Raw genomic sequence first — 24,140 nt, 5'->3', positions numbered from 1 at the left:
GAATTAAATACTTGGCACAAAACTGTACTTGTGTATCCTGAGTTCAGAGAAAATATGAAGCGTAAGCTTGCACGATAATTCTCAAATTCGCTTATAGAACTTTTTGTTTCTATTTAAGATATGATTTTAATAATATTGTTGTAATAATAATAATCTTATTTTCACCTGTGTAAACGTAGAGAATGCTGCATATTGATGGGTAGAGAAAGATGAGCGAGACAAGGAGTGTTAAAAATAAATTAATGTCATAGTTATAAAATACAAATATATATATATATATATATATATATATATGTATGCGCACAATATTGATTAATTCAAATAACCCAGTTTGAACTTATTTTAACACATTTAGTTTTATTTTTTGTTTTGAAGCATAATTTTCACTTTTGTACGTGCTGGGTGCAAAATATTATTAATAAATTTTATATTGATTATTTCTTAATTTTAACAAGAGTGTTAGTTTCATTTATCCAGAGACACACTATGTAAATGGTAGCACATCGAAAAGGTAACAAGCATATTGAAGTAACACCAATAATTTTTAGAAAAATGCTCAGAGGTATCAACAAGAACATATTAAAAATATTGTAGGTGGAGGTACTTAGAAGTTATGAGGCCTCCTTGATTTTTTTTAAATCAAGCCTCCTTTTTTTTATTACAATTCTTTTTTGTAGTTTACCTAAACAGTTTTACTTAATACTATATTCATTTACTACTTCATCCAGTCAAGCAATAAGTATGTTGATTTCAAATTGCACATAAGAATGAATTTAGCTGAAAAAGCTGCGTAACCGCAACGCATACACACGCGTAATCGCTCATCCACTTATAAAATTAAATCGAAAAATTTCCTAAACAATTGAATAATATCAAAAAGAAATAAAAGTATATTAAAAAGTTCGTTAGATAAACTACAAGAATATGGAATGAAAAAGGAGCGTGTTCCATTTAGAAACTCAAGGTAATATTCAGCACATTTAAATTGCTTCGTGTAAAATATTGCTTCAGTAATTATTTTATGGCCTTCTCAAAGTATTTTTTAATATATCCAACCATTTTTCTAAATAAAATTAGTATTGCACGAAATATCTTTATTAATCTTTCCGCGGTGCATAACAATCCTGTATGTATATAACAAAAATTTAATTACTAAAAATCTACGTCACATAAAAAAACACATAAAGGGTGATATTCATTCAGTAGTAATGAAAAAGTTCTGATAGGCGTATATGTATACATATTTAGGAAACTGAGACTTTTCAAATTATGTGAGTGTGTATAGTATAAGTACATGAATGGCTCTAGTTTGTGTATTTATTCAACATTTATTTCGCCAAATATTAATTTCCTTGTATATAATGTAAATATTTTCTAGAGAAACTATGCAGCTATTACTTTCAATTTTTCTTACGCCCAATTGATACGTATCCATTTAAACAAAGTGGAGTAATGATTTTTTTTATTGATTACACGAATTCAACTATTATATATATATATATATTAATGCACCAATAATTGAAAATACTCATTTTGAACGAATTTATAGCTAGTTATTTAAATTTTTAATTTATAATCCATCAGACAAAACCTAAATATCATTAGTATTGTATCGCGAAAGGTTTTGATTGATTTTGTGTAAAGAAGAACACATCAATAGGATATATGAAAAAAATGGGAGCGTGAATAATAGTTTTCTCGAAACTCCATAGCTTTCTAAACTGATGTATACATACCCATTTGAGATATGAATATTAATTCACATATACAAAGTCATGCTCTCGTCCCTATCTCTCCAACCGTCAAACAAAAATGATTTTGGTTAAGCTGCAGCTTACTCGAGAAGTCTATATACATAAAAAATTTAATTTGTAAAAAAATATACATAGACTATAATTAAGCTCACGCAACGAGAAAACAATGATATAAAAAACATGTAACAGGGCAATATTGAATCTGCAAAACCCTTTCACTAAAAATGTATTTAAACTTGCAAAATATTTTATGAATTCTTAGCAATCATTGTTTGCCTGATTATCATAGTCGTGTTATATCACACCATAATTTTAATTTAATTGGTCGGTCTGTAGGCAGGACTTCAATTATCCTGCAGCGTATTAGCTCTTTTATGCATAAATACACGAATCCATATGTGTGCATTCAATACGTACGATGAGTGGAAGAGAAGTCCGACAAAGTAATACCGGGTGTTTTAGACCAAACGTCCCACTCTAATATTTCGCAAATAGAGCACGGGAGAGACAAACGTTTCCGACAAAACTTGTAGGGTCCTTAAGCTGCATTTGTACGCATTATCACTGTAACCTTGAATTGATTTATTAATGCCACGCGATGGTCTAAATCGATTTTTTAAAATAATCCCTCCATTTTTTTCTTGCATTGACTCGTAATTTATTTCAAGAGCTTTCCAAGATTACCTTTTCATGTTTTTATTTTATCCATTCATTTCGGAGATACTTCCACTTGAATATATTTTCGGGTTTGGTTGTAGCAAAACGCTGTGCTTACAAACGAATAGTCGCTCATCAACGTATGCTTTCAAACAGAATTTTCTGGTAAACGTCTAGATATAATAAAAAAAAAAATGAAAAGAGGATTTTGGAAAGCTCTCGAAATAAGCTCCGAGCTAATGCAAGAAGAAATAGGAGCTAGGTACCATTTAAAAAATTGAGCGTGATCTTCGCGTGATTTTAACAACGCAAATCAAGGTTATACCGATAGTACCCTCGCATGCAGCTCTAAGAGCTTAAGAACTTTTGTTTAAAACCTTTTTTTCTTCCACGCTCTTTTTAGGAGATGCATCAATGGTAAAACTAAAACAGATTGTCTGGAACACCGTAATTATCTCTCCGCGCGCGCTCTCTCTCTCTCCCTTTCACAATTCCCCGATTAAAATGTATAATAGCCTTTGTATTTAAGGTATTAGATTAACAAATATGGTTTCATGGATTATATTTTTACTATTTAATTTTAATATATTTTTTTTCTCTCTATAATAACGTATACATGCGAAGAAAAGAGTATAATATAATTATCTATAAATAATATTTGAGTTAGGAAAGGCTACATAGTAATATATGAGTGTCGAATATTCTTCTATGCTTTTGTATTCACTAACTTTATTTGTAAATTGTTTTTCGTTGCCTTACATACATGAAATCTTTATATTTTTACATAAAATCTTTTTCGCAGATTATTATCTGGTTTAAATCTGTTTTACCCTCTCTGGACTTTGCTTGTCGTTGCTTCGAATCAGTCCCGATAGATGGCCATACGGGCTTCCTAATCTGGCAATGCTTTCGCTGAAGTGGTGGCGCCACCGTTTCAGGATTATTTTCTGACACGCCATGAGCAATCTCCCGTCTCATCTCTGGTATATGCAATTTACCAGATTCTCCTTATTCTCCCCACCACGACTCCTATACGTCATCGTGACGTCATCTGACGTCACCGTGACGTTTTACGCTTTGGTGAGAACTAGAGACCTGAAGCTGTCCAGCTAGTTACAAATCTAGTAGGCCATTCTTCACGAGCAGATTCGATGAATGTCAGTGTACAAACCACTCGATGCAATCAGTACCTCGATATGAATTGTAACTTGAGAACGATGAATCACGAGAACTTTTTATATAATACCCTACACTAAATGGTACATGTTTTTGATAACTATTACTATTACTGTTATCATCAGATTGGTCAGTCTTCTCCAATATACACTCTAGGTCTGCATATATGACAGACGGCACTCGTTCACAATTCTTAACGTTCTTAAATGATAGCCAACGGTCTTCACCTTCGCTAGGTAGTACAACACGCAGGTTATCATTGAGTTGCTCACAATCATGCTCGTGCAACTTTAACTTCTCCACTGTGTGAAAATAGTGTAGACACCTAAAAAAAAATATTAGAATATATTAAAATAACTGTACTTTAATATTGGTAGTACAATAATTGTGCTAATATTTGGTAGTTCAATCATTATATACCGATCACAAATATGGCGAACGTGTCCTCTCTTCGTAAGCTGTGAATGTAATAATCTGGAGAGGCTTGTTATACACATGAAATGTGCAGTCCCCTCTTCATCTGTGATCATTAAAAGTGTTTCGTAAGTCGAACGAAATAACTTTGCTGCAATCTGATCATAAATAAGTATAATACACAGATGACTTAGTCGAGAAATTTGATCCTTCTGTTGAAAGCAGCGAATTCTATAACATTGTTGTTGTAGACATAAGCTAAGGATTGCGGCGCGCCTATGAGACATTGAGGCGGTAGAAGACAAGAGTATCAAAACCACGATTCCAGGGACTAGGCGGATCTCTCCATGGTCCGTCCATGAATTTATAAGGCTCAGGAGAAGAAAAGGCGTACAGTGCTGCTTAGCAATCCTTACTTACAACATATTGTAAACTTATCAATAAACATTGAAATCAAGAGGGTTTATGCCGTATGAGCTTCCCGCCTTGAGCTTAGCTCAAAATATCAATAGTAAATCATTTCTCTACCTTCCTTATAAATTAACATTAGTGATACAACAATTGAATTGGTGCCTCCTGTGAGGTCATTCGAAAAGTGAAAAAGAAAAAGTGAATTGACACCTCAAAGTGAAAAGACAATCAAAGTTCACGAATCATCAGTGAATAAACAGCAGATCCTAAAGAAAAAGATCATCATCTGGAAAAGGACATTGAAGTTAAGGAGAAGTCATTATACATTTAAGGTACGCTAGTCATTTGTTAAAGATCGGTGAGCAAAGAATTCATTATGGCACAAGCAAAGTATAACAAATCGAAAGTAATACTTAAAATACAATTAACACAAGTTGGCACTTTGTTAGAAAGTAACGCAATCGATATAGAGAATTTGCAACTTAGGTTACAAAGATTGACTGAAAAACATGAAACATTTGAAAAATTGATTGAGGACATTATTTCCACAGACGAACAAGCAGAAATTACTAACGAATTCCTTGAAGTACAAGATCGATTTTTGAATATCGCGGCTAGAATTAAAAGGCTAATAGAGCAAGAAAACACAAGATTATCAAGCAATAGTATGTTAAGTTCAGCAGAGAACTCAGGAAAAAGAGTCAAACTCCCAATTGCAACTTTACCTAAATTTTACGGCAATTACGAACAATGGTTATCCTTTAAAAACGGTTTTAAAAGCATGATAGATAAAAGAGATGACCTTACTAATTTAGAAAAATTAATTTATTTGCGATCTAGCTTAGTAGACAAAGCAGCACAAAAAATATCTATATTTGATGATTCTGAAGAGAATTACAAAAGAGCTTGGGAATTATTACAAGAGTCATATGAGATAAAACGACTCATAGTTTCTAAACATCTCGAAGTTATATGCAATCTTCCAAAATTATCGCAAGAAACGCATGATGGTTTAATAGGTTTATCTGATTCAGTACACCAGCATGTCAGTGCATTAAATTCATTGGGGGCTTCAGTTGGAACAGATATGCTAGTACATATAATAGAAAACCGACTTCCAGAAGAGACAGCTAAAAAATGGGAACTAACATTAAAGAATGACCAATTACCTACCTTCGAACAATTGCGAAAATTTCTATCAGAAACCGCGGCATGAGCATCAAAACGTAGCGGAGTAGAAGTTAATACAATTTCAGAGGTAACGCGACAGGATCAGCCTCAAAATAAAAAACCGAAACCTAATAAGAAACAACATATCTTTCATATGAATGCAGCGGGAGGTTGTGTAATTTGTAAGGGTCATCACTCTAGATACCAATGTCAGGATTTTCTAAAAATGCCCGTTACTGAGCGATTCGAAGCAGTGAGGAAATCCGGATTCTGCATAAATTGTTTAAGGAAAAATCCGGGTCGATGTATCAGATCTAAATGTAAAGAATGTCATAAGAATCACAACACTCTGTTACATTTTAAAAGACAACAAACAACACATACTACAGTTGTCAATGAAACGTCGGAAAAACAGGCATGACAATTAGCTCAACAAAATACATTAACATCAATTTCGAGATCGTCATTCGTACCATCGTTAATTATGACAGCAATAATATCCGTTCAAACAATAAATAAAGCTTGGATACAAGCGCGTACACTCTTAGATACATGCTCCACTGCACATTTCATTACCGAACGGTTTGCGAAAGGATTAAAATTACCCACAAAGGTATGTACAATACCAATCAGCGTTATTAATTCGATACAAGCTACTGCAAGGGCATCAGTACAATTAACAATTAGATCACGGGTTTCTGAATTTCAAAAAACTTTAACGTGTCTTGTTGTGAAAAATATATCAAGTCTTATACCTTCTAGTCCATTTCCTAGAAATACAGTCTCTATCCCTCAAACCATAAGATTAGCCGATCCGCAATTTGACTTACCACAAGAAATTGACATGTTGATTGGGTCCGGAACCACATTATCTATGCTTTTAGCAGGTAAAAAAAGGGTGAAGACAGAGCATTTCGAAGTGATTTTACAAAATACTCAAGCAGGATGGGTTGTCGCCACCGAGGCAACTATGACAACAAGAACAAAACATTCGACACATAACATTAGCGTATTAACAAACCATATTGTAAAATTTTGGGAAATCGAAGATTTAGATAAGACTGATTCGATGAATGAGGAGGATAAATTATGTCAAGCACATTATGAGCAAAACGTATTTCGAGAAAGTTCCGGGAGATACGTAGTGCGCTTACCATTTAGATCAAATGTTCAGTTACAGTTTCCGGAATCACGGTCTCTAGCGTTGCGACGATTACATGCAATAGAAAATAAGCTTAAAGGAAACCCTACGTTGAAAGCCGAATATGATCGTGTAATGGATGACTATATGGCATTAGGACATATGACAGAAGTTAGAAATAAGTACAATGTAGGTTATTTCATGCCTCAACATGCAGTGGTGAAACCAAGTAGTTTCACCACCAAGGTGAGGGTAGTGTTTGACGCTTCGGCCAAGATAACTTCGGGACAAGCTTTAAACGATACACTTTTGATCGGTCCAACCATACAAAAGTCTATTTTCGAGCATCTAATCAAATTTCGACAATACAAATATGTTTTGACAGGGGATATTGAGAAGATATATCGACAAGTACTCATTCACCCTGAAGATAGAAAGTATCAGCAAATTTTATGGCGTGTCAATGGCGAAATTAAAACCTTTGAGATTAATACAGTTACCTTCGGTGTTGCATCTGCGCTATTTTTAGCCATCAGAACTTTACACAAGCTTGCTGAAGATGAAGAATTTAACTTTCCAATAGGTGCGCATAATATTAAGAACAACATGTATGTAGACGATTTAATAACGGGTGCACAATCAATCTCTGAACTTCAAAGAATTCAAGATGAAACTACGAATATTTTATCACGTAGAGGATTCCACATAAGACAATGGGCTTCAAACAACAGTCAAATTATTAACGACGTAAATATTCAGTCAATTCATACAAACTTATTGTTAGACCAAGAGCCCAATATAAAAATATTAGGAATTTTTTGGAATAATAGTACGGACCAAATTAGATATAAAGTGAATTCCAGTCAGCCTACAGGCAAACTTACGAAACGAGACATTTTGTCGCAAGTTGCAACTATCTATGATCCGTTAGGTCTTTTAGGACCAATTATTTTGCATGCAAAGGCAATAATGCAAGAAACTTGGAATTGTAAGGCTTCATGGTCCGATGAAGTTCCTTCCGAGTTGAAAAACAAATGTTTGGAATTCATTCAACAACTTGAAACAATTGAATCATTACAAATCAAACGATACATAGCAATCAATAATCCAGTTAAAACACAAATTCACGGTTTTTGCGATGCAAGTCAAGTAGGTTATGGTGCATGCATTTATATCAGGACGATTAACAACAATAGAGAGGTAGAATGTCAATTATTGTGTTCTAAGTCGCGTGTTGCGCCACTTAAAGGATTAACCATACCAAAGGCCGAACTTTGTGGTGCACTGTTATTGACAAAACTGTATCAAGATATTATAAAGTCATTATCATATCAAACGTTAGAATCTTTTTTCTGGACCGATTCATCTATAGTCCTACATTGGATCAATATGCCCACGAATCGGTTAAAGATTTTTGTATCAAATAGGGTATCGGAAATTCAATCTAAAACAACCATTGCAAATTGGCATCATGTCACATCAAGAGATAACCCAGCTGATGCATTATCGCGAGGACAAAAACCGCGAGAGTTTAGTAGGAACAGCGGTTGGTTTACGGGTCCCCCCTTTTTACAGGAGCAGGAGTTCTTCCGGCCAACCAATGTTTTTACGTCTAGAATCGACTTACCAGAATTACGCGAATCGGTACATTCTATAGCAACCATTCCATACCCAAATTTTTTTTCAACATTTTTCGTCATTCGAAAAAATCATACGAGTAGTTGCTTATTGCCTTCGGTTTTGTCTTAAGAGAAAATATGTCGGACGGTTAACGATTGAAGAGATTAATAAGGCAGAAACACGAGTTTTAAATTAATTCAACAATCATCGTTTGCGGAAGAAATAGCTAGAATAAATAGGTCTAAAGATTATTCAAAGGGCCCACTGGTTGCCTTATGTCCCTTTATCGATGATTCCGGACTAGTTCGTGTCGGTGGACGTTTGGAAAAATCAAAATTATCCTTTTCTGTTCGGCATCCTATTCTTTTACCATCACGTCATCCAGTTACTGATGTAATAATACACGACATACACAATCAGAATCATCACTCTGGCATACAGACTACATTAAGTATTTTAAGACAACGATTCTGGATAACGGACGGAAAAAACCAGATACGAAAAATCATTAGAAATTGTGTCAAATGCACGCGTTTCCGAGCGGAATGTTTTAATTATAAAATGGCTGATTGCCTAAGGTTCGGTTGACAGATGCGATACCTTTCAAACACGTCGGTATGGACTATTGTGGTCCCTTTTATTTAAAGGAACGAAAATTTAGGAATCGTACAAAGATTAAAACATATGTTTGTGTTTTTATTTGTATGGTAACTCGTGCAGTTCATTTGGAAGTTGTTAGTGACATGACAACAACGGCATTTTTGGCATCATTAAAATGATTTGCATCAAAACGTGGATTTCCACAAAAGATATACTCAGACAACGGTCAAAATTTTGTCGGAGCTAAAAATGAGCTTCACGACTTGTATCAAATGCTGAAAAATGAATCATTTCAATCTAGTATTCAACAATATACGACAACAAAACGAGTACAATGACAGTTTACAACACCATTATCCCCACATTTTGAAGGTTTGTGGGAAGCTGCTGTGAAGGTATTTAAGCATCATCTAAAACGTGTGGTTGGATTACAACTATATAAGTATGAAGAGTTCACTACTTTAACGACAGAAATAGAAGCCATAATGAATTCACGACCTATTTGCTTTCTCTCTCTTCCGATCCAAATGACCCCATAGCGTTGACTCCGGCACATTTCCTTATTGGCGAACCTTTAACAGTACTACCAGAAACGGATGTCACATCCATTCCTCAAAATCGCCTGTCTTCATAGAAATTAATTTTGCAAGCCAAACAGCATTTTTGGCAGCGGTGGTATTTAGAGTATCTTCACGAATTGCAGCAGAGACAAAAATGGACACAGAATCAAGAAAATGTTAAGGTGGGAACAATAGTATTGTTAAAGGACAAAGGTCTACCATGCATGCAATGGTCACTAGGAAAGGTGACTGAATTAATACCTTCGATGACGGTATCGTGCGTTCAGTAATGGTAAAAACTTCTTCTACAACGTTAAAGCGATGCGTAAAGATGTTATGTCCTTTATTACCTGAATAGACAAATAGAAGAATACAGCATATTTATAATGTCAAATGTATCTTGTAATCTGCTTTCAACGGGGGGAAGTCTGTTTCGTAAGTCGAACGAAATAACTTTGCTATAATCTGATCGTAAATAAGTATAATATATAGATGACTTAGTCGAGAAATTTGATCCTTCTGTTGAAAGCAGCGAATTCTATAACATTGTTGTTGTACACATAAGCTAAGGATTGCGGCGCGCCTATGAGACATTGAGGCGGCAGAAGACAAGAGTATTAAAACCACGATTCCAGGGACTAGGCGGATCTCTCCATGGTCCGTCCATGAATTTATAAGGCTCAGGAGAAGAAAAGGCGTACAGTGCTGCTTAGCAATCCTTACTTACAACATATTGTAAACTTATCAATAAACATTGAATCAGGAGGGTTTATGCCGTATGAGCTTCCCGCCCTTGAGCTTAGCTCAAAATATCAATAGTAAAACATTTCTCTACCTTCCTTATAAATTAACATTAGTGATACAACAAAAAGGTTGACATGTCGATCTCTCTTTTTCTTAGTTAATTGTAGAGGTGCGACGTTTACTCTTCCTCTCCCCTGATGATCATCCTGTTCCTCCAAGGTGAAGGTATTGACCGAAACATCATTATCAACTTCAAATTTCGGTATCTGATTTAAAGTGGTGGGAAACGTTATGCTTCCAACCTTTAAAACAGATCGAAAATCAGGATAAGAGGATGATCGACTGACCACAGCAGGTGGTTGTGCGGGATACAACGATGCAGTCACAGACCATGCAAAACAAGCATTATCACTTGTTTTTACATTTATCACAGCTTTTTTGCACATGATAGAAGATGGTAGCTGAATTTGACACCCTGCTTGCAGGGGGTTGTAATGGTTCATGTTTACAATTACACTGTAAATTTTCTCCAATGCCCATCCACTACCACGTTTTTGGAATTCACTAAGTCTATGCAAAATTACTTGTACGACATTGGACTTGTACCATTCACTAAAGTTATCAGTCTTATATAAGGTACTATTCTTCGTACTAATATGCTTTTCATCACTATTGTCTTTGCATACAAATTGTCCGTTAAATGAACAGTTTACCTTAACCCATTAACGCCCAAAACGGCAAGAATCAAAGGTTTACTTTGCGATCAGATTTAAAGTGCTAAATCATGTTGCACATATCGCAAAATACCTTTACTTATGTTTTCGAGGTCGCTCTACAAGATGGTATAATTTAAATTATGATTTGGTTGCGTGAAAAAAAGATATAGTGACTTTTTCCTCAAAAAGTGCTAAAAATTTTGCGACAAAAATTTTAAAAGTTAAATTTTCTACTAAAATTTGATGTTCCTCTTCATTAGAAATGGGCACAAGTTGGCACAAACATTCCAAAGTTTCAAAATATCGTCCGTAGGAAATGAAAAATTCTTGATGGTCGAAGCAAAATGGCGGCAAACACGATTTTTTGTTACAAAATTTCACAAGCTTTTTTCTCATCAATTACGAACTTTATTGAAAATTTCCCAAGGATAAAAATGTCTTAGAATTAACTGAAGAAAATTCTAAAATTTTTTCAAATTTTTTATAAACAATTTTTTAAAATTCAGTCTCGTAATATTAGGAAAAATAAAAAATTGTTTATAAAAAATTTGAAAAAAATTTAGAATATTCTTCAATTAATTATAAGACATTTTTATCCTTGGGAAATTTTCAATAAAGTTAATAGTTTTTTAGAAAAAATGAATTTCATATTAATAAGGTGAACAGACTTCTCTTATAAGAGCTGCACAATACTTAAAGCTTTAAAAAGATTCACTGACGGTATGCAATACATTTTTAGCGCTTACTTTTTTGATTGAAGTGAAATCTATCATCAACGGTCTACTACAAGTTTTTCTTCATTCTTTATTATATTTCTTTTTTTATATCAATTATTTTTCTTACATCACATGTAACGTTTTACATAGTCTTTATCTAAAGTTTTTATATTCTTAAATATTTGATAATTGAAAAATGTCGAAGAGAAAAGGACAAGTTCGAATGTCAGAAATTGAATTTGATGATGATAGTTCACATGAAGAATCTAGTCAAATAATTTTGATTCCCGATCCTAATTATTCTGGCGATAATGATTCTGGTTCAGACGATGAAAATTATAATGATTTTCCTTGTACGTCATATAAAAAAGTATACCAGGATTATTCTGCAAATTTAACTAAATTAGAAGCAGAACATGAGTATAACTGGGTTGACGGTGAAAAAAATTGTAAAGATCAAATTGAAAATGAGACACTGTTATCTGACAGCCAGAAAAAAATGATTGTGCAAAGTACACCAGTTCAATTATTCGAATCCTTTTTTTCTGATGAAATCAAAAATTATATTAGTACAGCAACGAAGGAAAATAATTTTGAACTTTCTCGATCTGATTTAGATATATTTATAGGAATTTTAATTTTTTCATGCTTTAACAAAAGAAAATCACAACTCGACTATTGGTCAACTGATCCCTTTTTGTCTGCTAACGTCGTTTCGTCAGTAATGTCTCGTAATCGATTCGAAAGTATAAAAGCTCATATAAAATATTCTAAAGCATCAGACAATAATCCAAATGATAAAGGATGGCGAGTACGTTCTTTGATAAACTTATTCCAAAAAAACATTCTTCAATTTGGATATTTCCAAACTGCAATGTCAATTGATGAAATGATGATAAAATCATATGCCAAAACGAGCTTGAAACAATTTATTAGAGGAAAACCAATAAGATTTGGATTAAAACTGTGGGGACTGTGTACTAGTAATGGTTATCTCTTAGGTTGGGATTTGTACTGTGGTAAGAATCAAATAGAAACGAATGTGCTGATGAAATGTGCATTAGGTAGCAGAGTAGTAATGAATTTACTAAAAGATTTCCTTCATAATACAACTCCTCGAAAGATAAATCTTTACCATGTCTATTTTGATAATTATTTCACATGTTTTGATTTGATTTTACACTTACGAAATATAGGATTACGAGCCACAGGTACTATTAGGAATGATAGAGTTAAAATTAAAAACGAAATATGTAAGAAGGCAGAGAGAGGAACATTTGCTGTTAAAAATGACAAAAATAGTCAAATAAATTACATCACTGTAATGGATTCAAAGCCGGTGTCCATAGCATCTACGGCGGCAGGTGTAAATCCAATTCTTCCAATAAAGCGTTATAGTTCTAAAGAACATGAAAAGAAAGAAATCCAATTTCCACACGCTTTTCATATTTATAACAAATATATGGGAGGAGTTGATACTCATGATGCTCACTGTAACAATTTATTGCCCAGCATCAGAAGTAAAAAATGGACATGGGTAGTTTTTACACGTTTGATTCAGGCATCTATTACGAACTCGGTTGTTATATATAATACTGCTAGTACCGGGAATAAAAAGTCTACAAAAGAGTTTGCGTTAGATATTGCTAAGCATTATTTAGCAAATCGAGAAAAAGAAATTACACAAACTAATGTATCCAAACGTGTAGAAAAGCAGAGCAAATGCTCATCATGTCCCATAAAAACATACAAATTCTGTAAAGGATGCAACGCATATGTTTGCAAAACATGCTTTCCTAACAAACATTAAGAAAGAGTATTGAAAATAGGAAAAATGTGGGTATAAGATAAGTAACCTACTAAATATCAATGACTTGTGACCCTAAAAAATGCTAAAATATTCCAATTTCAGCTTGTAAACGAGATTAATATTTTTTTCTAAAAAACTATTAACTTTATTGAAAATTTCCCAAGGATAAAAATGTCTTATAATTAATTGAAGAATATTCTAAATTTTTTTCAAATTTTTTATAAACAATTTTTTATTTTTCCTAATATTACGAGACTGAAATTTAAAAAATTGTTTATAAAAAATTTGAAAAAAATTTAGAATATTCTTAAATTAATTATAAGACATTTTTATCCTTAGGAAATTTTCAATAAAGTTCGTAATTGATAAGAAAAAAGCTTGTGAAATTTTGTAACAAATAATCGTGTTTGCCGCCATTTTGCTTCGACCATCAAGAATTTTTCATTTCCTACGGACGATATTTTGAAACTTTGGAATGTTTGTGCCAACTTGTGCCCATTTTTAATGAAGAGGAACATCAAATTTTAGTAGAAAATTTAACTTTTAAAATTTTTGTCGCAAAATTTTTAGCACTTTCTGAGGAAAAAGTCACTATATCTTTTTTTCACGCAACCAAATCATAATTTAAATTATACCATCTTGTAGAGCGACCTCGAAAACATAAGTAAAGGTATTTTGCGATATGTGCAACAAGATTTAGCACTTTAAATCTGATCGCAAAGTAAACCTTTGATTCTTGCCGTTTTGGGCGTTAATGGGTTAATACAATTAACACTATTTAATACTATGTTTATATGAGTTTGCAATAGTTCTTCCGCACTTAATAAAAACTCGCGTGGATCAATATAATTACTGTTAACTACCATACCGCTACATATTCGGTTTTTAAATGCTGAATCAAGATTCTCCCAAATAAGTTTATCGTTATCCGCAACATTGTTACCACCACCACCGAATTTTATTGAACTTTTATCCCTTGCTGCTCGGTGGAGGAGACACTTGATACGTGCGATTTCGGTGAAATGCTTTTGTCGCGTACCAGGAAGTGTATTCTGTTTAACATTTCTCAATTCCTGAATACGATCACGGCACTCGATGACCCACGCATGATAATCACTCTCAGTTTTCACCAAACTGAACTTCTTTTGAAGAGTGTTATTCATTTTGAACTTCGATAATTTCCGAACAAAAAAAAGTTTTAAAATGGATAAGCATAAGAATGTTGGATAACTATCTTGTAACAAAGTATTAAATGAGAATGAAAATTTATTTTCGAACGTGCACGTTTTTATATAAATGAGATGTGATGAGAATGAAACCTGATATATGCTTAGTCTTCATTTTTTACACAAGTGATAGAAAATAATTTATTACAAATTCATCTAAACTGATTTATAGTAGAAAAATATTTATATGTGATATAAATAAAGTTTTTTAATCAATTTTTATTTTTAATCAATTTTTATTTTTTATTTATAAAATTTATCATACATAAACTGCATGTAATACACATTTCTCATTGCACATATACGATCATGATTCATGCAAACAGGTAACTCTGATTCATACATACTATTTTTTAATTTAAATTCGGCCGAATTATATTCATCTGCATTATTAATATCTAAATCAGATATTTTCTTTAACCATTTCATTTTTTCCAGACCTTTCACAAAAATCTTCTCTTCCTCGTCCTCATAAGACGTTAGATATTTTTTAATTACTTGTTTATGTTTATAATAGGGTGAATAACCATCCGTCCACTGTAGACCATGGTAATTTAAATACAGCCAACTATAAAATGTATTTTATTAGATAAAAATCAATCAATCATTATAATATTAACAAATTTCACTTACTCTGATTGCTTTCTCTCCCAATCATTAAGCCAAGCGTGCTGGAATGGTGGAGAAATTAGGATATGTTGCACTTCTTTCTTTCATACAGCTGCAAATTCTTTCACTATAAAAGATTTGTCAGCCAATCTAAACCCTTGAAAATCTACAAAGATAGGAGCCATCCTTTCACACTGATCTTATTAAAATGGTTTGATGCTCCTCTGATCGATTTATATATAAACAAAAATTTTTAGGGTGGGGAGGAGGAATAAGTATGTGCACATATCAATTATATAAACTGATGTATATATGTATGAAATTTTATCTTAGAGATGTGTACAGATCTCAATTTTCTCTACATTTCTGAAATTTGCTGATTATGTACAAAATACTGTATCATCGCAACCTTGATGAAAATATTAATTTACCTCAATCAAGATATAAAATCCACGTGTCATATTGAAAAGATCTTCATGTAAATAAGATATAGCGATGTATGCACATCTCAATTTTCTCCAGACTTCTGATTTTTACCGATCGTTTGCAATTTCTACAGAGCTCATACGATGTATCATCACAACCTTGATAATAAACTCATTTTACCTCGAAAAATAAAATGTGTGTTATATTGGAAAGATCTTCATGTAACTCTATCAAGAGTAGAGAGAGAAAAAAGATAATACGTCTTCTTTGCATGTTCTGTTGAAACAGCAATTCTTTTACTTGAGTTGGAGACAACGTGATAATCTTTTAAATCTAATTCTCAGTCTACCAAGTTCACTCAACACAGTCTGTTGTCAGTGATTTAGTAAAAAAGAAATTGTAATGGGTGTTCCAAACAACAGCAACAACATCAACCGAATGGATACTGAGGAGAATGATATTCGGGTCATTGATTTAGTGAGTGACAGTGATTCGGATATCCTGTTCGATGAGGATGGTGATGATGATTCGGAAAATAATGACGTTTATCAGCTGCTTTCCGAGGTCAGGAGAGACTTAGAGATGGAAGCGAGGATTAATCTGTTATTAGAGGATACGGATATGGAAGAGGATGAAGAGGAGGAGGAGGTGATGCACATACATCAGGAATCTCCACAAACTGTAAGTAAATTATTATTATTATGATTATTATTATTTCAATTGAAAAAATAGAGAGTAATATTTTTTTTATTTTCTGTATAGACACGAACCGCGGCTACACAAACAGAGTCTGTTGTAGATTTGACACCATTCTATTGGTGTCGAAGATGCAGTGATTATAGACATCTGGCCATAACTTGCCCTGCTCCGAATTGGTGCAGCATTTGTGAAGATTATGGTCATAATACCATAGAATGTGAAAATGATCTATGGTAACTGGTAAGAATTGTTACAAGTTTAGACTCTTATAATATTATTTAATTAATTAATTAAATTGTGAAAATAATAATAAATATTTTTTGTTCACAGATGCTGTTCCAATTATTCTTTTTTTTCCTCACGCGTAGATACACTTATTTTGATCGAGCTGCGATAAGTTTTATTATATCATATTATATTATTATTATTATATAATTATATTATTTTGAAATGAATTATAAATATATAATATTTCTTTTTTCCCTAAAAATTCGTACAAAATTCTTCACCATCACATTTCTATCTTGAATCTCTATTACGTTCATTCTCACGATGATTTTCATTCCATTGCTTAGTAAGACATTTGTGATTCTACAGGAGTTAGAAGAAAGGATGGTATTTTTTCCCTGGAAGAAACTTAATCTTAATTCAAGTCAGAGAGAGACTTTACCGCTGTAGGAACTGGGATGCTACTGAAAAGTCTCAATAGCTCTTCAGAGTGTCTCAATACACATCATGTACATTGAATTAAAAGTGAATTGGGAAGAAGTAATAGGGGAAAGGCCTACCCTAATACTTCCGGAGGAACCATGGGAGGACTGGGAGGAGAGGCGGAGACCTGGTCCTGGAGGTCTTGCTGGAGGTAAGTTCATTAATATTATTATATTTCGTGAGTAGAAAAGAGTGAGGTTAATAATATTATTAATATTTTTTTTCTGTTTAATAGAGTATACCCGCTTCATGCGTGAGGGTAGACGTCAACTGCAGGAAGACTGGGAAGAAGAAATCCTCCGAGAAGCATCCTACCAGGAAGATTTCGACTTCTTCGGGATCAGCTGGATGCAGGATGGGTGTTGGGGATCACCCAACCTCCAGCATGAGGATCCCGAGGATGAGGATTGATGGCCTCCTACGCGTAGCAAGGAGTTCATCAACAGATTTTTTAATATCTAAACGGTAAGAGTTGGACACCCCCCCCCCCACACACACACATACATATATTTAAAAAAATAATTTTCTCTCTTTAATTATAGATGCTGTTGATGTCTACCCTGCAGCCTCCTCCTCCTAGTTACCCAAGGTTGTGCCTGTGTCTGTTTGTGTGAGCGTGTCCGTCCCGTTATAATATAATGGGAGAATGCTGCAGCGATTGCATGCCTTCATTTGTGAAATATTGATAACCCTATATTTTATATTATTATTATTATTTGTATTTTATTATTATTTTAAAAATTAAAATCATTTTAATAAGAATGTGTGTGTGTGTGTGTGTATTATTTTTCTTCCTCTCCACTAACCTTACATAGGGGAATGGGTTCACCTTAGTACTAGCAGCATTAGTAGTAGTAGTAGTAAAAGAAACAAAGTAGTGGAGTCTTAGAGGGGATTGACGGGGTCTTGAGATGCGATGAGGACGATGAGCTCGATCAAGGTGAGCGCGAAACGCTGTGCTCAGCCGAATAGCACATCCGAGACCGCTATTCTCTCTCTCTCTCTCTCTCTCTACAGGAGAAAAACTATCGTGGAAAAAAATATTTAAAATATGAATGTAGGTGAGTGGGGACTCGTCACGTCCGAATTTAATCGGAAAGTACCAATGGCGAGCTCATGCGCATGTATTGAGAAACGTTCGAATACATCGGAGCGTACCAATATATTTAAAATAAAAAACATCCATATCTAATCATACTGGTGGGGTGAATGTAGTTCCTAAACTTATTAAAAATTACAGCAGTTCCTAAAGCAATTAAAAAAAAATATGCCCTGACGTCATCAGAGTGGAGGAACTCATAAGTGGTGGGGGTCAATGCAGTCCCTAAACTTATATCAAAATTGTGACACGTTCCTGAAGCAATTAAAAAAGTGGGGGGGGGGGGGCATGACGTCAGAGGAGTGGGGACACCTCCCGCCTCGCGACGGGGACCCCCACGCGCCGCACCCCCCTCGCCACTTTTCCAGTATCGGCATAGCTACACTATTAACGGTACTAATATAAAATTTATCCGACGAATAACTTTAATAAACCTTTGCTTTTCCTTGCACGCATTCCATAAAAAACTCACAATGCTCGTAATAAATAATATATACCACATCAACTATTATATTGTGAGTGTTTTTGGCCTCAAGTGGGTCAAACCCCTTAACGACAGCTGTCGGTATCGCTAACTACCGACAGTTATCGCTTGCGCTAACGAATGAGCGATTCTGTAACTTTAGCTTTACGACAATCATCGGTGCAACTCATATTTGTACGATAACGATAAAATTCGTTAAGGTTCTAGGGAAGTTGGTAATATTGGTGTATTTAATACCAACCGAAATAGGAATTTTTGTGTTACTTGACTATATCAATTTTGACTATAGCAATTCTTACTGTAGCAATTCTTACTACAACAAAATTATCATATTTTATTTAAAAGAAGTATTAAAACGTAAGTATATTTTAATTAAAATAAGTGTTAAGAATTAATGTTTTGACATTTTTTTGAGTCAGGCAATGTACAGTTAGTGCCTGTGTGCTATAGTTAAATAATACAATTAATTCTATATTTTAGAGAAAACCTCTGCATATATATGCGAATTGGATGCTTTAAAGACCTTTAATGTATATAAAACTTTTAGTCATATATTGGCATAGATTTGCATTGGATTTTTAAAAATACAAATGAAAGCTGTAAATTATAATTATTACTAAAGATATTCGTGAAAATGTAAAATATGTGTAAATTATATAGTTTAGAGAACTTTTAGCATACGCTGATATACATGTATTAAATACGGATATACATCGGTTTTAGGAATATACATAATTACAGTTTTAGTTTTTCTTTAATATGAAGAAAGTAATAATTATTATATATTTTTTATATTCATGGTATTTGAGAAAATAATTTCGACGCTTAAATTGGATATTGCAAGGACTTGAAAATATATTTATATTTAATCAAATTCATATATAAATTGGATACTAATGGGACGAAAATTCACCAACAATCATAAGTGCAAATTGTGATATTTGCAAAAATTAATCGATTTTTCAATTCCAAATTAACCTTTGCAGAGGTACAGCTGAGTTGTAAATGTAGCTAAATAACTCCCTAGATGAGTGATATTACCACATTTCGTAGAACGCAATCGGATTGGGATTGATTGTAATGAGACCGTCTACTATGTACTACTTGCAATCAATCCTGATACGATTGTATTCTATGGAAAGTGGTAATTCGGATCATCTAAGGAATTTTTTAGCTGCATTGTAAGTCCGTTAGACCCATGCAAAGGTTAATTTAGATCTGATAATCTAATTAATTTTCCAAAACGTTCTCAAGGTTTGACACCGGGTCGGGTTTTTTCATCAGCTCACAGGTACATATGTATGTATGTATCAGTTGGAAAAGCAGGCAGCAAGCCACATATCCTATTGGGATCTGACATGGGAGAAGAGTGGGTCGGTGACAGTTTTCCTAAAAATTTTGTACACTCTGTTGCAAACAGTTGGCAGTACTGATTGAACTATAGATAAACGTACTGTACCTATTAATTATAGTTTACAATCTGGCATCGCTGTTAAAATACATAAAACATGTTAACTTTAAAAAATAATATAAACGTCATGAATAGTTATGTAGAAAGGTTAATTTAACTTGTAATTTCATATTAAGAAGAGCTGGCAAGGAAAATAATTTTAGATAAGTTATCTTTTTTTTTATAGATACAATTTTTAAGCTGAGTTAGAACATATTGCTTTGTGTAATATAGTCTATTATTACAGGTTACTTTGAGGATTTCAAGTATAATTTTTATCATTAATTATTAAATGTATGTACATACACTATCATCGAAGAAGTAAAAGATGGAAGAAACCAAATATCTACTTTGTCCAAGAAGCAAAATAAAGTTCAAGCAGTTTTATGATATACATTCTAGAGCAATGAAAATTAATGTTGCGTACAAGACGAAGATGCTGAATTTAGTTAACAAAGGGATAATGTTTTCAAAGAATGTACAATTATATTCAAGCTTCTTGTTGGAAAGTCGTATACTTTTGGAAGAATAATGTAGAGGAAATATTAAAAGAAGCAAACGATTGAGTCAAGCAAATTCGCAAATAGTTATAGAAAGGTGAATTATAGAAGAACTTAAGAAGAAAAATAGTTTTAGATAAGTTATATTTTTTATAAAATTACTTTTATTAAGATGAGCTAGAACATATTACTTTGTGTAACATAATCTATCATTACAGATTAATTTGTGGTCTTAAAATATAAATATGTGTGTACGCATCATCAACGAAGACTTAGAAAATAGAAGGACAAAAATTCCTAAATGAGTAGAGCATGTAAGAAATACACAGCGATACACAAAAATACATACATTTGTTGGTTGCTAAAATATGAAGCAGCAATTGTTTAAAAAGAAATATGCCAGCAAAATTAAATTAAGCAGTAACACGTAACTCAAGTTTTACTGTTTGATTAATTATTTATTTCAAATGAAGCAATATAATTACTTTTTCTAATACTACATTTTATTTTCTAATGTTTTGTTAATTATAATAAATTTAAATTCATCATTTTCATTGAGGTATTTATTTTGCAAATGAATAAATTTTGTCAATATTTCATGATAATTTTCGTTTTCTATTATAATGGTGAGCTCATGTTCATTAAGATTTATTTCCTGTTTAGATGTTTTGATATTTTCTAATTTTTTAATCATGTTTTCTTCTACTAAAATTGTTAGCTTTTTAAATTCCGTAAAATTATTAAATAACTCTAATATATATTTTTCTTTTAGGTCAACTGTTGTATCTTCAACTATTTTTAATATATTTGTTGTTAAGTTATTTACCTCAATATTAAATTCTCTTGTTCGTTTCTTTTCTTGTTTGAAAGTATGATTTTGATCAAAATCTAATCTGGAGCACTTAGCTAATGATTTTACAACACCTATTATTGAAAGATAATGTTTGAATTAAAGATTAAATAAAAAGAAAGTTAAATAGGACAAAGATAATTTCAATATGATTTCCTTACTTAGAAATACATTTGGATGAGGTGCTTTACCCAATGTTTTGTTTAAATTTCTATGGTAAGACTCACAGACATTATTTGTCCTGTCATTCAATTGAAAAACAGAAAATTGTTTAGGTGTTACTTTCTGGAGCCAATATTTTTCATAGTATCGAAAATATTTTTCAAACTTTTCACCAAATTCTTTATTTGTTTCTGTTCTTAGTAAATTAAATGTTCTTACTATATAATTGTGAGGCAAAATGGCTGAAAGTATCACTTTTTTTAAAATAATAAATCGTTCGGGACAATTAATTTTATTCATATTTTTATTTACTAGTTTTAAATTTTCTCCTTTTTTGATTAATGCCTATAAAAAGTTATTTCTAATTTAGTATTATATATAAAATTGAGTAAAAACCAAATTTCAAGGAATATATGTACATATATAGATCAAATAATTTACTTGTGCATAATGAAAATAACAATGAGTTGCTCTTAATGTCTCAAATGATTTTTCTAAAGCATTACTCAAAGCTACTTCATAATCAGACATTGATAATTTAGGTTTTAATAGTGGAAACTTTGTTGCTATAAAATTAAATATTGCTTTATAATTATTTTCAGTTTTGTTAGTCATTAATATCCATATACATGGAATAGCCTAGAGAAATTAACATTATTTAAATAAATTTACTTTTATTTATTTTCTTGTTAAAAGACGAAAATTTTGAGAAAAAGTATTTAACTTACTTTAGTATTTCCATTATTAAGTTTAACTAAAATTGTTAATAATTGCATTTTCTTTCTTTCCTTTAAATTGGGAACGCTTTGAAAGGTAGCATCTACAAAAATTTTGTCTACATTTGGAGACAAATTATGAAAGAAATTTTGATCAAACAATATAATGTTAATAGCATCTAAATAGGGGACCATTTCTACTGTTAGTTTGTATGTTTTATTCCCAAAATTATATTTCAATAAATTTTCATTTTGTTTTAAAACTTCTCCTAATTCTACTAATGTATTATTTTTCAATATTATATTGCTTCGATTTTTATTCTTATTAATATATCTTATTATTGTTCTTTTGCAATTATTAAATTTTATACTACCATATTCCGGATGTCTTCTATATAAAGTAATATCCAATGCGAACTTTTAAAGATCATTACAAATATTAAATCGAATTAACTTTAATTAATGCCTTTTTAAAACTTACGTAACCAAACTTGTATAAATTTCTTTAGGTCTAGCACCTATCGCACCACTTAAATCTCGAACATTTTTAACAAAATTTAATTTATTAATGTCATTTAAATTTGGGGAATGGTCATGATCATGCATAAGAAAAAATTCATCATGCTTATATATGCCTCGTCCTTTGCAATTATTCTTGCTATCCACACAGCTCAGATATCTATTACAAGAAAAAATGTATCTCTTAATGAAACTGTTAAAAAACTTATAATTTTAAATAAATATTATATATATAGAATGCCAATATTATTTTCAAATCAGTAAGATATTAGGTAAACTATATCAATTAGTTTGCGCCTATTCTTATTTGTAGACTTTCTACACTGTTATACACTTTTTGTAATATTTGTTTTTATTTTCATCAAAAAGCAACTAAGCAATGAAAAAAGATATTGTTTTATAAGTTTGCAAAAAAATCAAGGTCTTTATCATTAAATATGTACCTGACATTATAGCCTCTGAAACGCCTTCCAAAATATCAATTACAATTATAGCTATAAAAATAAAAGCACGAAAGTTACATAATTTAGATTAAAAGTAGAATATATACTAACATTCGATCCTTATATTTTCTTTTAATATGATATCTGTAGGAATTAAACATCCAAATCTTTTTTTTTTTTCAATTGACATTGTGTAATTAATAAATTCAGTCTTGAACAGAAACTTAAAAACAATTGAAACAGGGTAAAGGTTTACCATTATTCATCTTCAGTAACTAAAAAAAGAGTAATTATTTAACTCAGCATGTAAGCTATATTATGTGGATTTAAAAATGAATAAACCAGGAATTTTAATCAAAATCAAGTTTATAACAACTTATATCTACACATTAATTTGTTCTAAACTGATAAAAATTTACAATTTGTTGATAAATGGCATTAGACAATATAATTCAGAAATATAAGTTCTATGTATTAAAAAACCATTGTTTCCTTTCATATTTCTTAAAGTTGGAGTTACGTGTTGCTGCTTAATTTAATTTTGCTGGCATATTTCTTTTTAAACAATTGCTGCTTCATATTTTAGCAACCAACAAATGTATGTATTTTTGTGTATCGCTGTGTATTTCTTACATGCTCTACTCATTTAGGAATTTTTGTCCTTCTATTTTCTAAGTCTTTGTTGATGATGCGTACACACATGATTTATATTTTAAGTCCACAAATTAATCTGTAATGATAGATTATGTTACACAAA

The 24,140-nt window shown here is 32.1% G+C and overlaps 4 protein-coding genes across 4 annotated transcripts; 3 read left to right on the top strand and 1 right to left on the bottom strand.

Annotated features, from left to right (window-relative positions):
• Positions 1 to 4,466: 4,466 nt before the first annotated feature.
• On the top strand, positions 4,467 to 6,003 carry LOC136785929 (uncharacterized). Its single transcript, XM_066747310.1, has 3 exons — positions 4,467 to 4,579; positions 4,767 to 5,622; positions 5,683 to 6,003. Exons 1-3 carry the CDS (start codon positions 4,467 to 4,469, stop codon positions 6,001 to 6,003), a joined length of 1,290 nt encoding a protein of 429 aa, XP_066603407.1.
• Positions 6,004 to 6,066: 63 nt separating this feature from the next.
• LOC136785920 (uncharacterized) lies at positions 6,067 to 9,122 on the top strand. The gene is made up of 3 exons (XM_066747299.1): positions 6,067 to 8,440; positions 8,516 to 8,794; positions 8,935 to 9,122. The coding sequence occupies exons 1-3, from the start codon at positions 6,067 to 6,069 to the stop codon at positions 9,120 to 9,122; spliced, it is 2,841 nt and encodes a 946-aa protein (XP_066603396.1).
• Positions 9,123 to 11,875: 2,753 nt separating this feature from the next.
• LOC136785913 (piggyBac transposable element-derived protein 3-like) lies at positions 11,876 to 13,489 on the top strand. The gene has a single exon (XM_066747286.1). The coding sequence runs from the start codon at positions 11,876 to 11,878 to the stop codon at positions 13,487 to 13,489; it is 1,614 nt and encodes a 537-aa protein (XP_066603383.1).
• A 7,501-nt stretch (positions 13,490 to 20,990) lies between these two features.
• Positions 20,991 to 23,642, bottom strand: LOC136785908 (uncharacterized). Its single transcript, XM_066747272.1, has 8 exons — positions 23,495 to 23,642; positions 23,389 to 23,434; positions 22,903 to 23,100; positions 22,434 to 22,812; positions 22,147 to 22,344; positions 21,705 to 22,050; positions 21,194 to 21,617; positions 20,991 to 21,054 (listed from the first exon to the last, which is right to left on the bottom strand). The coding sequence occupies exons 1-8, from the start codon at positions 23,640 to 23,642 to the stop codon at positions 20,991 to 20,993; spliced, it is 1,803 nt and encodes a 600-aa protein (XP_066603369.1).
• Between the last annotated feature and the right edge of the window lie 498 nt (positions 23,643 to 24,140).

This window comes from Prorops nasuta, unplaced genomic scaffold, assembly GCF_024137725.1.
Source record: "Prorops nasuta isolate Cenicafe-Biocafe unplaced genomic scaffold, Cenicafe_Pnas_1.2 PNAS00001, whole genome shotgun sequence".
Classification (NCBI taxonomy): domain Eukaryota; kingdom Metazoa; phylum Arthropoda; class Insecta; order Hymenoptera; family Bethylidae; genus Prorops; species Prorops nasuta.
This window is presented reverse-complemented; position numbering and strand designations above follow the sequence as displayed.